Source organism: Solea solea, chromosome 5, assembly GCF_958295425.1.
Source record: "Solea solea chromosome 5, fSolSol10.1, whole genome shotgun sequence".
NCBI classification, from domain to species: Eukaryota; Metazoa; Chordata; class Actinopteri; order Pleuronectiformes; family Soleidae; genus Solea; species Solea solea.
Genome location: NC_081138.1, coordinates 21,857,728 through 21,873,770, shown reverse-complemented (window position 1 = coordinate 21,873,770; position 16,043 = coordinate 21,857,728). Strand labels below are relative to the sequence as shown.

Here is a 16,043-nt window from a genome sequence, read left to right as displayed (position 1 = left end):
GTCTGACCTTCACCATGACTAAGTCAAATTATTACTCTGAGCTTGATTACTCTTTCTCTGCGAGCACATATCTCACCATGCTTGTGACTTCGGCTGTCCAGAGCAGGGTGTGTGAGCTCCATGGGCACGCCCCCCAAATATAAGGGTGAATCCACTCTCAGCCTCACGACTCCCTCAGCCCCCCTCATCTCTTCTGCCCAGTCATTGACTGAAGCAGAGATAAGTGAGCCACGTTTTGCCAATGACAACTGCTTCCAGTCTCCATCACAGTAGCTTAGCCCCACCCACATGCTGAGTTCAGTCACATGACCGTCAGAGGAGAGAAGGAAGGACAGGAGGCCGGCCTCCAACTCCACCTACAAATGCACAAAATGTCACAAGCTGGCGCTGTGGTTGTTTTTGAGTATTTAAACGATCGTTCCCTATGTGTCTCTGCCTCTCACCAGCATGTAGTCTTCGGTCTGTGAGTTGTATGTAAATAGTAGAAGTGCACTGAACTGATCTGTTCTGAAATCCATAGAAATGTCAAAGTCTTGTCCTCCAGTAAATGCATCTCTGTCCAGCTCCAAGTAACCTGAAACAAGTAGGAATTATGATAACATACCATTTTATTACAAATGACTCATTTAGCTATATAGGGAACCTGGAGGACAACCTGAATTACCACAAGCAAGTATCCTAACCAGGTCGACGCACTACAAGATGAATCACGACAGATTACAATACTTTCAACGGTCCAGATCATACCATGACCAAGAAAATGGGCTCCGTCCACAGTGTGAGTCGGACATCCCTCCCAGTTTTCATACACTGCTTCCTTCTTTGTGGCCTTTGCCCAGTCTAGAGATGTCCACTCCTCTGAGGGGCTGTCCCTCATCTTAAAGCTCACATCCCTGAGGCAACCTGTGAAACTCTGTCGCACCAGCCGGGCGTCACCTGGAGAGACAGAAATATTTTGCTTATCTTACACAGTTGAAGTCCTGCAGAACATTTGGTGAACCACTAATTTATCGGTACTGGTTCACGGATTACCTGTGTCCTCTCTCAGCAGAGTAAAGTCCTCGGGCAGACCCCCGATAAACACCCCTGTGTTCGCACCAATCATGGTGCTGCCGCTGGACGCAGACGCGCTTCCTGATGATCAGAGTGATGGTGTTGCACACAGATGAATATGGAATGAATGGAGGAAATGTGAGAATGAAAACAAAGACAATATTGGATACAGTTACACAGAAAGGGTGTAATCACAGGTGAAGGTGAGGAAACAGGGGGCAAAGATCCATTTCCTTTGCACGTTTGCGTAGAAACAAAGAAACATTAGAGAACAGTTGAATAATATACAGTCAGTGCGTTTCCGTGTGTGAAACAGTATTTTCTCATAAGACATAGACTTGGATTAACCCGGGTAATACCTCCATGCAGAGCTGGGGGATTTACATACATACTGTAGAAGCACACATTTGTCAGACATGCACATCCTCACATGTACAGACCATCTTAAACACACTTGCATTTATACTCACACACCCACACGCCGAGTGGACACACACACACACACACACTGGTCAGTATGAATATGAGCAGAGCTACCTCGGTATTGATTGTTCACAACGATTGTTCCCACGGCCCCTCGCCTTGTTGCTACGATGCTGTGCCACTGTCCATCATTGTAGAGTCGCCCTCCGTCACCCTGCACACTCACAGCCACCGCTGAGCCCTACACACACAAACACACAATCAGACATGTTTAACATGTAACATTTAAAATGATTGCTTTTTTTTTTTTATCCCTGCTGTGTTTAACATGCACACACAAATGATTATACACAACTTAGACATAGCACCCTCAAAAATGAAACCATAATACAGCGATCAAGTTTTTGCTTCCTATTATGTGTGACATCACCGCTGTTATCAGCTCTTAGGAAGCAGGCAAAGAGTGATGTTGTAAAAACAAGTGTTAACTTGCACGCACACACTCTCACCGACATTCTGTATATATCCACACACAAACACAGTGATGGAGATTTAATGATGAGATCGATAAATGTATGAATGCCAGAGTATATCAGCCTCTGACACCTTTACTATCTTTGCAAGCCAGCTCTATTTAACAAGACAACAGCAGAGAAGTTTCACTGCTGCTTTCCATCTCTTGCTTCACTTTCAAACACTCGTTTGAATCCATTGATCCATTGTTTGGAAAAAAAAAGTGGCAGAGGAAGCAGCTACCACGGGGTGCCCTTGAGCAAGGTATTTAGGACATAATTGCTTAAGTGGGTATTTTTAATAGCAGAAGAGTGGCGGTGGTTTTTATTGAGTCGTAGCAAGTGAATGTAGGACTTGTATATTATCTGTTTGTGAGGGCAGATCAGAACAGGCATTGTGTGATCCAATCACAAGTGGATAGCTCTAAAAATATGCAGTCATGTCTGGTCTACTGTAGGCGTAGGGCTCCTCGGCCTCACTGAGGACCAACTAATCACCTGACATTGTTGGCATGAGCACATGTACTTACTCATTTACAAAGAAAAGTTGTTCGCTGCTATACTTGTACTGTATTCAATAAAACACTTGACTACTGCATCAATATAGTGTGAATTATGTGTGCATTTTAGCACCTTAACGGTGGATATATTCCACACAGCTGCATCTCGGTATCAAATTCCCTTCAAGACCATGGCCCCTGCACAACTCCCAAATCTCCATCCTCTCCCTTATTAAGCTCCTAGCTCACTAGCCAACTTAACTTAATTTATTACTATATTTAGCGAGTATTCAGACCAATCTAGCAGCTCTTTACCAAAAAAAAGCAACTAGCGATAAATCTAGGACCATTTTCTGGTGTCATTGGAGGCTTTTGGAGACTCTGACATGAAAGCATATCGTTTTACTCAACGAGCAGCAGGTGCTGCCGGGGGCCCCTCCCCCATCCCAAAGCATGTAAAATTGTCTTAATCTAAAATAAATCACTGCACTGAACAAAGTAACTCTGCCAGAGTGTCTCTTTTGGGTTAATTTGTAGTTCAAAACAAATTTCGGTTGTTTTTTTACTCACCGTTTGTCTCTCCCCTGACGTTATTCCTACAGCGTCCATTACAATTACACATGGCCAATTATGCAAATTAGCTTATTTTCATTTAGCAACTTCTAGCAACTTTCAGGACAGCCAATATAATTTCCTTACTGAGGAGTACAGTTAGGCAACAGTGCTCACTTTAGGCAATTTTAAAAATCAAGCATTGGGTGGGGTTAGCGTCAGAAGAGGGGGGTTAGCTACCCCTTACTCAACATTGTGTAAACTCATTTGACAATAATCTGAATGTGACAGTTTTAGGAATTACAAACTACTGTTTTTTGTCTTTTAACATGAGAAACATAATGTTTTTGAGTGTTTGTGTGTGACAGCTTGCATGTGCACATATTTATGTGCATATCACTTTCCCATGTCATGCTAAATTACCTCCACTGCACTGGTAATCCCATTAGGCTAGCTCAACAGGCTAATAGAAGGAAGTAATGGGCCCAGCTATATGTATCCAGGGGAACACTAATAAGCCGTGACACCACTCCCACTGTTAATTACCCTAAACTAGCTTAAACAAAGGAATCAACCCAGTTAGAGAAGACACACATACACTACACTGCACAACCTAGACACACAACACAACAAGGATCTAAACAACCATCCACACACACACACACGCACACAGGTACATAGATAGTTGCATTTTGATGAAGACTTTTTGATAAACATTGGTGTATAATGATAGAAAAGTGTGTATATGTGTGTTTGTTTGAGTGTGTAATTAGTTGGTGGCCTCATGGAAGTATGCGTAATCATCTCTCATCATCACTTTCATCATCGAAAGTCGTTGACTCCTTAACCCCTCTACACGTGTCTGCATGGATGGATAAGGGAAAGGAGGCTGTGTATGTGTGTATGTGTGCAAGGGTGCAAAGCTTAATTAGCTTGCAATTGGTATTCACGCGCGGTGACTGCAGGGAATGAGTTAATTGCAGTCCAATTCAAACGTTGACACACTTTCAAAGTTTTTTCCTCTTTCGCTGTCGCCCTGACAGAAACCAATGAGGGGCTACAGATCACATTTATTAGATGAGAGCAAGTGGGTGGGAAAACGGGAGACACATGGAGTGAGAGTGAGATAGAGAGATGGAGGTAGATCTAAAGCAAAAGAGAAATTTATAGGTGAAGGTGAGTGACTAAGTAAAGTGAGTAGGATTGAACTAAAGTAAGTGACAATGTGGATGAAAAAGATAAATGCAATGGCCTGTCAAAATGAGTTTAATGGCCACTAGGACAGTACACTTCAAAATGTTTAAGGCAACTTATTTTGTCAGATATGGTGCTCTGAATTACTGTATAAAACTCCATATGTTTATCCATACTACACCCATGGGAGACAAAGTGAATTTATGACTTTGGTCCAGCAAACCAGCAAAATACCAGCAAAATAATAATTATTATTAGCCGGTCATTTATTCAAGCTGTAATTTAAGCACATCTGATACAGGACTTATACTTCACTGTAAATGGTTTTACAAAGTCATGCCATCCTCCTTTTGTCACTTTCACTGAGTTCTGTTTAGGTCTGTTTATTTTTCTGTTACTTTATTTAACACAGTAAATTGTTCTATTTTTCTATAAGTTCTATACCAGATAAAAATATCACACATGTGTTAGAAGCTGTTCATATCTCAATTAGAACCTAAGAGTGTAGAGTAAGTTATATTTTGATGATGTGTCACATGGTAATTCTTCATCATCTTATCAATCTCTAACACAGTGAATATTGAAATTAAGTTTGACTTTCAAAAGATTTTATGATTGAAATAGCAATTACAATATCCGTCAAAAGTAAGATATTTTCCTCAAATCGACTATACTTAAAGTGCTCGTATTCTTAAAGAAATGAAAAAAGTACCTGTGGGTCAAACAAAAAGTAGGGGCGTCCATTTTTGATGTGAATTGCCAGGAACTCTTCCTGATTTCCAGGAGAGAACGCACAGAACAGCAAGCCATCTGGAGAACCAGTTCTAAAACTCAACTCAACACCTGGTAGAAAGAAAGATCAGGAACAAGGGGGGTTGTGGGGACAGAGGGAGAGAGGGTGAGAGAGAAAAGTCAAGTCAACTTTATTTCTAGAGCACATTTTTTTTGGTCAACCAGGGTTGACCAAAGTGCTTTACAACGTAAAAGGCGTTACAACAAGGTATAAAACCTAAAAGTAATAAAATGGTAAAAATCTAGATAGTTGTGTCTGGGTTGATTATTCTCATCCTGACTTGAAGGCCAAGGAGACGAGGTGGGTCTTTAAAAGTGATTTAAAATGTTCAATGGTGGGGGCAGAATTAATTTAAATTGGTAAATCGTTCCATAGTTTGGGGGCAGTTACAGAAGTTTTAGGCGGGTTTAGGGCACATTTACAAGCAACCTGTTATTAGAGCTCAGAGCTTGGGATGGGTTGAAGGAGTTCAGAGAGGTAAGATGGTACCAAAGCATCAATAACATTTTAAAACAAATCCTAAAATGAATAGGAAGCCAGTGAGGGAGCGCAACACCAGTGTGATTTAATCTCTCTTCGCTTTTCCCAGTCAAAAGGTGAGTGGCAGTATTCTGGATTTACCTGAGTGGTTGGATAGAGGACTGGTCTAAGCCCACATGCAGAGAATTACAATAATCCATCTGAGATGTAATCAGTGTCTCTACAACTCTGAGAGGGAGACCAAAATATAACATAACAGAGCTTTCCAGCCGCTATTGTAAATGATGCTGTTCAATGCTTTGAATTTAGCAATGTGGGGGAAACTATGTTTTTTTTTTGTTTTTTTTTAGAGCAGCAAAATCTCAAACATACACACACACACACGGTAGATAATTCATTCACAGGACTGTCTTGTCATGTTGCAGTGGATCATGATTGTGAATCTTAATCCAGGACTAGATCCACACAGTGACACAGCCAAACCATACGCTTTAATGTCTATAAGAGAGTCTGTGTGTACGTGTGTGTTTCCTGTGTTTCAGTGTATGGAGAGAAGTCACTTGAATCTATTTGTAACAAGATCTATTATATATGTTGGTTAATAGCAAAAGTCTGTCACTTTCAATTATTATATTTACATAGTCCAAACTAGAATGCAATAGAAAGGCAAAACGGTAACCTTTGACCACCAAAGTCAGTTCATCCTTGAGTCCAAGTGAAAGTTTGCTCCACATTTAAATAAATTCTCTCAAATCCTGATTGAGATATCATGTTCATATGAATGAGATGGACGAATAATCCAAAAACATAGTGCCTCCAGCCACTAAGGCATAAAAAAAGGTTTCAGGACTCCTGTCTTACATTACGATGTGGCTAATAAAGTATCACGGCTTCGCCCTTTCAATTACAGTCTAGCATTCAAGTTAGAGGACAATACTCACAACAAAGCACTTTTCTTTTCAAACAGAGAGGTTAAAAAATATGTCAGGATAGACGTGGTTCACTTTTGTTGCTCATTATGCAGTGATCACAAATCATACATAATGCCTTGGTCAATGATTAAGACAAATCTGCCACGGTGGACACAGTAAATGTGTTTGCAGTAAACAGCCAGGACCAGACACACATGTTCTTTAACATTGGACTTGCATTCTGTACATCATGCGGTCTGTGTCATTTACATTCATGACCTTGTCACCACAGAGATGAGTGAAGTCCTGACAGATACCTGACATTACATTATCCCCTTTTAACCTTCCTCTCTCCCCCACACTTCCCGGGTCTCTCATCCCTTCCTTTCTTTCTTTCTTCCCTCTGCTTTTAACCTTCCACTTGCTTTTTCTTGACCTTTTTATTCACCCTTTCCTCCTCTCATTGCCTCCTTTGAGCATTTTTTCCTCCCTGCATCTTAAGTTCTCTTCTTTCCTCCCAACTCTCCCCCCTTCCTGTACATCCCCTCTTTCTTTCTTTTCTCTCTCTTCTCTCTCTTTCTCTTTTGTCCTAATTCAGGCATAAACATTTGCAGTGGTACAATGTACTGACAATAATAAGCAACCAGTGTTTCCTGTTGTGGACATCAACGTGGAACATGTACAAGTTTCAAATTTATGTTCAAAGGATAGCATTTCTGTTATTTATTCTAACAATAAACTGACAATTGTTTAGTAACTACTTCAACTATAGGTTAAAGGAAACTGAATTTGTAACCCTAAACTGAATATCTGTATATTTTATGACTGCTGAACTGTATGTTATGTTTCAGTGTGGATAGGGACAGGCTGCTTGACTAAGGTGCTTAGTCCAATTGTCCAAAATCTAAGGCAGGGGTCTCAAACTCAAATGACACTGAGTCCGGTCAGGAAGATGCTGACATAAAAATACTTGTGAGGATATTCCACAAACTTTCAAAATAGAAGTGTGTGTTGATACGGAACGATACGTCATTCACAATAAAATCGTATCTATAAGGCAAAATTAATCTTTGCATTCAAAAACAAACAACAATAAGCCGCAGCTTTGAGACCTCTGACCTAAGTGATACTCAGCATTACTTACTTCAGATTTCCCCTCAGGACTTGTGCTACTTCACACCGACAACCACTTTGGAGCCATCAACAACAAACCTGACCACACATGATGACAGGTCATGCTTTTGCATTTACTGCACATGCAACGCACAGCTATTCTTCTTAAAGACACTGCATTGACATCCATTCATGTGGACAGTGTAAACAACGTTTGGTCCCAAACCTTAACCATAACCAGTTAATGCCTAACCCTAACCTTAACTTAAAAATCAAAGTACAAACATTAGCGCTAAATTTAACCAATTACTATGAAATAAAGCCTCATATAAGGACTGCAGGTCCAGACAAGGTCAGTGTTTATACCACAAAAGGTCCTCACACATATAAGTGTTAGGTAGAGTGTAAATAAAGATTCATAGGGTCATGTGTGCTCAAGAAAATGCTCAGTGTACACAAACCATGTGTCATGATGTCACCATGGATATACATGTACTGTATTTCCAGACGGCAAAGAGTGTTCACTTCTATAGACGTTTCTCACCTGGTGTTCTTATTATACATCCATGGATGTCACCCATTGGTTTATGAACTGCTGCAGAGCCATATTGTTAAATTTTTAAAACAATAAAAACAGAAGAAACTACATGTGATTCTGACACATCTGTTAAACCACAATTTGCAAATTCTGAGATTATTTCTGAAATGAAACGCATGACTATAGTTTTGGCAGTGTCAAAATCTGATGGAATACATTTCATGACCTACACAATTATAGTATTTACTGTGTTTCAATTGAGTTTTCAATAAATGAAACATTTTTTGGCTTTAAATGGACTGCGCTGTTCAAACTGAATATACCTAAGGAGGATTTATGTTATATCCCACAACACCCAACGTTAACAGGAAGGTTTTGAACAGGGTCTTATTTATTAGGTAGTATTGTTTAATGTGTACTGTTTCTCCTCTCTCTGTCTCAGTAAACAGTAGAGGTTGTGTGTAATCATCTACACAACATAACCTGAATAACTCCAGTCATGTTAGTTCTCCGCTGGCATTAATCAGAGCCTGGCGTATTAATGAGAGCGCGGCAGCTAGCTAATTACACCCATAGATTCTGCAGCAGCCCATTAAATATACAAATGACAGAATTAAAGAGCCCAGCCTCTTCTGATTAATCTTTAAATGAGGAAAAACTAATGATGTCTGCGCAAACTTTCCTTTCACACATTTCTCCCCCTCCTCGCTCAACGTCAACGCCTGGCAATCAATCATATTAATTAAGGGAAAATAATTTGTATCATTTAACATTTCCCTCTTTCCTGTTCAGTTTCGGCAGCGGTGCTGCAGCAATGTATTGTATTAGACGTGTCTGGAAGTGATCCAAGTCTATTTGTTCCCCCGCGTTCATTTATTTTTCTCGAAAATATGTTTGTGATGTTCCATCTCTCTTCATTTACTCTACGTTAAAGAAGCACATCTGGACGAGTGAGGGGACGAGAAGGCCGTCATCATCATTACAATCAGCCCATTTCAGGCTCAGATACTGAAGAATTATAATTGGGGGGAGAGAGAGAGAGAGAGGATGATATAATCTCTTCTCAACCGCTATTTATTTAAATACTTTTTTCACTTAAGGGAGAGTGACATGCGGGAGAGCAGGAAGTCACATCATAGAGCTTTAAAATATTGAAACATAATGGGGAAGATGAATGAACTAGCATTTACTTATGGAAACAACCACTTTCCGTGTATTCATATCACGGTATGAGTGCATATCGTTATAGTCCTGTTTCTTTTTATCTTGAGTAAGATTCAGTGTGGTAAACGTTGACCTCGAGCACCCTTAATTCATTCAACATGAAGAAGCGTCGTCTATCACGAGAGAGCAGACTTATCATTTATGAACAGAGGCACTCCTATCACAATAACCGCACATGGAAAAAAGCTATTTGGCTGAAAATAATTTTGGCAAAGTGGCCATAAAATTTCCGGCAAAAGGGCAAATATCAATTGGTTTTACATGCTAACCCATTTTGATCCTAACTAAATTGAACAGAGCAGTCCGGGATCTTTTGAGTGAGCTTCCGTGACATAATCAGTTTCTTCAATGCAAGGTAAAACAGTGAGCATGTTTTTAAGATAACACGACACTTAAACTTATGTAGAATGTAGTAGGTGAGCATTTTGTTATTTGACTATTTTATATAAATATTTTTGGCAACGTACAGAGCACAGTAATATACAGCGCTGTGGAGAAATTCGAAGGTCACCATTGCTTAAGCAACGCTACAATGACCATACGGTAAAATTATTTTATATTGGAACACATCCAGAGAATATGGGAAACATGTATGCGTCTTTAATATAACATTATTCATGGAAAAGTGTCAAGTATTTAGTGTGAACTACCCTTACACAGGAACAAAAGCACAACCATGCCTGGCTGTGTTAAAACTGGAGTGAAACCCTCACAATTAATGTCACTGACATTTTTAGTTTTTTTTGGGTTAGCGTATGTCTTTATCCAAGACATGTTTGTGCATTACACATGTTGCATGAGTTAAATTCATCGACAGCTTTCTAACAACTTTCAAAGCTGGTGGTGCCCTGAGTCCTTTGCACAGTACTGTACTAACTTACCTCATATAACCCCACTTCAAAAACCCCTAACTACGCTTTTTAAATTACAGAATATTGGCCATGCTTAAACATCTCTCTTTAATAAAAAAGACTAAAAAAAAAGTTGTCATTAAGACCGTTGATGAAAAAATTTCCCTGGAAAGGCTTTTCTTTTTGTGAATAAAAACTATTCACAAAAATAACAATAAAAACCAGTGTATCATCAAGTAAGTATGTAAATATGAAAGTACACAAAAAAACTACAACTTGCAGATTCATCTCACGAAAAATCTCTTACAGTTGTCATTGCTGAAGTAGCCGGGTTTTCCGCGAGACATCAACGATTGACGAGTCTCTCCTCAGTGATCAATTGACTCTCGAGGGGGCATTACACTGCATTACATTCATAATCCAATTTGGGTTTGATTTGTACGCTGTTCTGTGCGCTTCGATGGGAATAACTGTCTGTAGATGATGCTATTAGTATTGATGGTTGTACCAGGGCGATGGTTTGAGGACTGCCGACACATTGATGGTCCAGAATAGATCCGGTCTGAAAGTGATTGTCTGATCCATTACCCTTTATGAAGGAGGACACTGGGGGAGATGAAACCCTCAATAGCAAAACTCATCATCTATTTGTTGGTAGCACAGTGCTGTGTAAAAGTCTTAGGCCATCATTGTATTTGTTGTTTTAGCAGTGCTATAATGGAAGATATAGTGAATTTATTTCTCAATCACTGAGAAAATGTAGGAAAAGAGACATAAAAGAGCTTGTACGGGTTAAAGTATCAAGTATTTAGTGTGACCTACCCTTACATGCAAACAATAGCATGACCCTGGCTCTCTTAAACCTAGTAAAACCTGTGAAACAAATAATTCTAGGACATTAAAGTGACTTGAACAGATTTGTTTTTGTCTTTTAATATTTACGTCCACAAATAAGTGATTGTCATTATTTTGAAAACCTCTCCATGACCTTTAAAGGACCAATTTTGTTTTTATTGATGACTAACATGCAAGTGTACGCACAAAAACTGCTGCAAATCCATTGATGAATGGTTCAAAATCAACCTGAATGCTGGGTTTCACGTCATCCACCACATTCTGTAATTTATCTTCCCCATCTCTCTCTACCATCACTATCTAATAAACCAGAATGCTAAGAAGACTTCACTGTACTATCTCTGTCACATTATTTCTTCCTCTTGAATCAAAACCCTCCCAAACCAAAGACTACTTACAGCTAAAGACTGTGAGTGTGGAAAAAGCTTGCAATAAAATGCAACAGACACTGTACATCCCAGCCCCTCCTCATTTCTGTTTATCTTTGCGCAGCTCATTGTGAAGATTCTGGTGAGGCTCTGTGAGAGCACAGGCTCATGTGCACAAGTAGGCAGATCGGTTAATGAGAGAAAGGTACACCAGCCAATCCTTCCGTGGAGCCTGTATAAATGATTGGTCATGTTTATTCAAGTATTCTGAGGGCTACAGAGGGTCATAGACTTTATTCACTAATGGCTATGGGGGGCATGGCCTGTGAGGGTCTCAAAAAATAAGATGAAGTGCTTCAGAGACAAATTATGGACCCGAGCTTGAAAGGTCACAGTGTAATAATGTAAATCTTTTGAAGCTGAACAAAATCGAGACTTTGCCACACGTATTCAAACACTCATTTCCCCATATTTGACATTGTCTGCCCACACACAGTTTTTAACAGTCCTTGTCAAGAGGAAATCATCCAACATTTTTGTTTGTGAGGGGAAAAACACAAGTGGAAACACAAGGTTTGTGCAGGACAGCCAAAGCGCTTTGCCTGCTCAAATCTCACTGATTAGTATCAGCAGTCATTAATTATGAGCGTCACTGGGTGATGTTCTCAGATGAAGCAGAACATGTTTGGCTGTGCAGCTCAACCCTCTAATGATGCTGGTAAACAAAAAGATAATTGACCTTTAAGAAGTCATTCTAAAGGATTGTCACTATAGAAACCTGAAACACTGCAGTGGCACACGTGCACTTCATAATTCCGAGTGCAGACATGCCATCTACTTTCTGATACACGTCTATACACATTACCTGTAAAGTCACTATTGACAGGAAGAACGTCACTCGGAAACTGGCAGTAACCGTTTCCGAGGAATCGGGTTCCTCGGACCACAGGGACCTGTGGGTCGGAGAGAGAGACGTCTGTTCTCTCCACCTGGATAAAAGAATAATGGCATAGAGTAAGAGATTCTTCAAAAAAACATAGTCACATGTTTGAGAACAGGATTCATCCTCTGGAAAAGATGAATGTCAGGAGTAAAGGACTACTTCACTGATTTACATTTAGCTTTGCTCTCGACTCAGGGGAAACTGAAGTTGGGAAGTACAATTTTTTAAATTCTAGTAATACAAAGCTTAATGCAAATCGGTGAAGTATTCCTTTAACTGAACCACAAGGTTCATGATTCCACCGGAAAAAATGATTGTGCATCAGGGCTGGTCGAACAAGCACCGGCCATTTTTATGTTTCAGTCTGGACTTAAGATATTTTGTAAAAGGAATGATTTTATTTTCCTTTTGGAGGGGGAAATAATCTGTCCACAGAAGTGAAGATAAGACAAAAAAGTGACCCAAAGACAGAGCCAAGGAACTGTTATGTGCACTAGTATATAGGGTACACACAAAATAAATAACTTAATGAAGACACTGCCAACCTTCACATATTGTATACACATATATATATATACACTTTCTTACCAACCTGATATATCGGGTATGGTCCATTGAGTTGGCCTGGGGAGTCCCAATCTATCTCCATGGTGGCTTCATTAACTGGATGTAATCGAGGTGGAGATAGTCCTGTTGGAGCTGAAGACGGAGAGGGAGAAAATAGGATTTTTTTTCTTTTAACGTGTTGAAATGAACGCTTCTTACTGTGTCTTGTGTGTTCAAATGGGAGAAAAGAAACACAGTGACATACACTAGAATGAACGCCATGTTTATAAAAATGAATGAAAATGAATTCTGTTGTGTTTCTTTCCCCCTCGCTACAATGACTTAAGCACATTTTCTCTCATGTCCCATTATGTCCGGATTGGACAGAAGTCCCATTTTCATTTAACAGAGGGTCAATTTAATATCCTTCTCTCACTTTAGATGTTTAATTAAATGTCCCTTTGAAACACACTGGGAGCTACTGGAGCTGCAGTTTCAACGCGTGTCATAAATAAATCAAGCAGAGACGCCCTGATATAGTGAGAGGAGACACACAAGAATGGACAGAGAAACATAGCCAATGATGGACTGGCGGAGAGATGGGAAAGATATGTGTGTATTAAGTGTCAATCCATCCTGTGTGTTTGTGTGCGTGTGTGAGTGTCCCAGTAATTGTCTAAATGGTCTATGGTAGGAGTAAATTAGCTCTCGGTGACACACACGCGGACCATCTTTAGTGTGAGTTCTAATAGAGCTCTTAAAAGGGAAGTGGACAGCTTGTCTTTGGCGGCTCATCTTGGCACATCAAACCATAAATTGCTTCCAATCAATAGCTTACCAGTCTATTGAAATTGAGCTATGGTGACATTTAGAACAATGAGACACACACACACACACACACACACAGACAGACGTCCACAAACACAGCTTTGCTTTACCACTGGTGCACTAGTTTTGACACAAGGAAAAACAAATGTGTCTTAGTGGTGTAAAAGTGGATGAATGGAAATGCAAAAGTAAGGCAACTTTAAAGCAACAGTACACAACTTTTGCTAGACATCCTGTCATTGTAGAGAACAGGCCAAAATGAGAGTGGATTTTTAATGACTTCTCAGGCCGCAGTCACTGTGAATACATGTGGAGCGTGTACATGCAATGTCCTAAATTTTAATGGAGGCACATAATACATGATAACAGCTTAGATAATGACTAATGCTGTCAATGTAGGGCAGCTGTGGCTGGTGGTCGAATAAATGTGTTAAGCACTGTATGTAAAAGCTTGATTTTATAAATTTTGTATATATTTTCTATATTTTTTTTATTTCAGATTTTTTGACCTCAGTACTTCCCCTTATTATTAGACAATGTCACACACACTCACACAACAGATCTATCGTCACCCATGAAACTTTTTAAGTACCTGTCCCCAGGTCAAGATACAAACGGTTGGGTGACCGTTCCTTTGCTGTTGCTATCATTCTATCACTGGGAGTAAAGAGTAAAACTTAAAACAGATATTTATTAAGAATGGCTTTTAAAACTCAGTGGCTTTCCCTCTGTTCTTAATTGTACATTTTCTAATTTTATTGGTTTTCCTTACTGTTTTATTGTGTATTTTATTCCTCTGTGATTTTTATCCTTTCCTTTTTTATGTGAGTGAGCACTTTGAGTACCTTGCAGATATTGTAAAGGGCTATATAAATAAACATTGATTGATTGATTGATGGTTCACTCATTGATTATAAAAAAAAAACCCTGATCAATAACAAACTTTGTCAGACCTCAAGGTACAGAAGAGTGTGTTGCTGTATGTATTATTATTATTATTATTATTATTATTATATTTGACAGTGGTTAGAATGTCACACAGAGAATAACAGCTTCTCTCCCCGGTGATACCATCTAATGTGCTGTGCTTCAATCTTTACGTGTCATGTTTTCACTGCTTGTTAATTCACCAAAATGTATCGTACTTGATACCGTGACACATTCAGTTTGATGAAATCCACTTGCCTTATTGTGAGTGTGCCCAAAACACATGTATACACACACACACACACATGCAAGGTTAATAGTCCACCAGAAAGGTTAATTTTAGCTGCCGACATGGTAATGAAGCAGCTAAATCATGGACCAGCTCCCAGGAGCAATTGTCCACACATTTGTGAGTGTTTTCTGTTTTTACAGCAACTGACATGTCCTAACAGGCTCTTAGCGTACAGTTACACCACGCACACAGACACGCCACTTATTGACATGGTGATCCCTGGCCATGCATATTTCTCTCCTCAAGAAGGGCCTCAGGCCAATTATGCATAAATCAATAAAGTTCCTGTTCTGTTGAATGGCGTTACAGTGCGAGTGTGTATGTACGTATGTCTCCCTGTGTGCATGTCTTGTAGAACAAGCCTTTATGGATGTAGGATACATAAAACATCACCATCAGCCCCTGATTAGCTACTCACTTTACGTTGTGATCAATAACTTTGTGGGAAGACACACACACACACACACACACACACACACACACACAATGAAACAACTGCAAACGCGACGACACACATGGACTGTAAGCACTTTTCCTCGTGTCGTTACGTCTGTCTCAGTGTGCACGCTAATGTTTAGTCGTGTGCTTTGGTGTAACTCCAGCGGTTTGGCAGATGCTGTCTGCTCGCTTACAGCAGATGGTAGTTGCCTCTAATGGCCCAGCCTTGTGTGCAGTAGATTTATCAGTGCATTAGCGCCACGCTCAAGTAGATCTTACAAGCAGTACACTTAATGTGAGGATCATTTCCCCCCACAAGCAAAGTGTCTTTTAGGCAACATGACAATGTTTGTTGTGTTTCTGTAGAATGAGCATTGGAAGCCAAACTTTTGGACAGATTACGTTGGATTTTTGGAGTTGAGTTAAAGCCATCCAAATCAGGGAGTACGAGATATTAATTATGGATTTTTCCCCCCTAACCCTTAACCCTTTAACACCTAAGCCTCAAAATGTCCGTCTGGACTTTTTTTTTTGATCATTTTAACCATAAAAGGGCTAGAAAATGTCCTGTGACTATGTGTTTTTGCCGATTTTTATAGAATAACTTTCAATATCTGGCAGTTAAAATAGTATATTAACAGTTTAAAATGAAGAAAAATACGTTTTATTTTGAAAAAAACACTGTAGTTGTACACAAACACC

The 16,043-nt window shown here is 39.7% G+C and overlaps 1 protein-coding gene across 1 annotated transcript in view; it reads right to left on the bottom strand.

The window, feature by feature from the left end:
* Positions 1–16,043, bottom strand: part of ush2a (Usher syndrome 2A (autosomal recessive, mild)) — a 197,253-nt gene that overhangs the window by 122,780 nt on the left and 58,430 nt on the right. Inside the window, exons 27-34 of the mRNA XM_058630175.1 lie at positions 12,903–13,009; positions 12,233–12,356; positions 4,947–5,077; positions 1,591–1,717; positions 1,033–1,134; positions 748–936; positions 444–574; positions 77–356 (exon numbers count right to left, since the gene is read on the bottom strand). Of these exons, the coding sequence (XP_058486158.1) occupies positions 77–356; positions 444–574; positions 748–936; positions 1,033–1,134; positions 1,591–1,717; positions 4,947–5,077; positions 12,233–12,356; positions 12,903–13,009 (1,191 nt within the window). The remainder of the gene's footprint in view (positions 1–76; positions 357–443; positions 575–747; positions 937–1,032; positions 1,135–1,590; positions 1,718–4,946; positions 5,078–12,232; positions 12,357–12,902; positions 13,010–16,043) is intronic.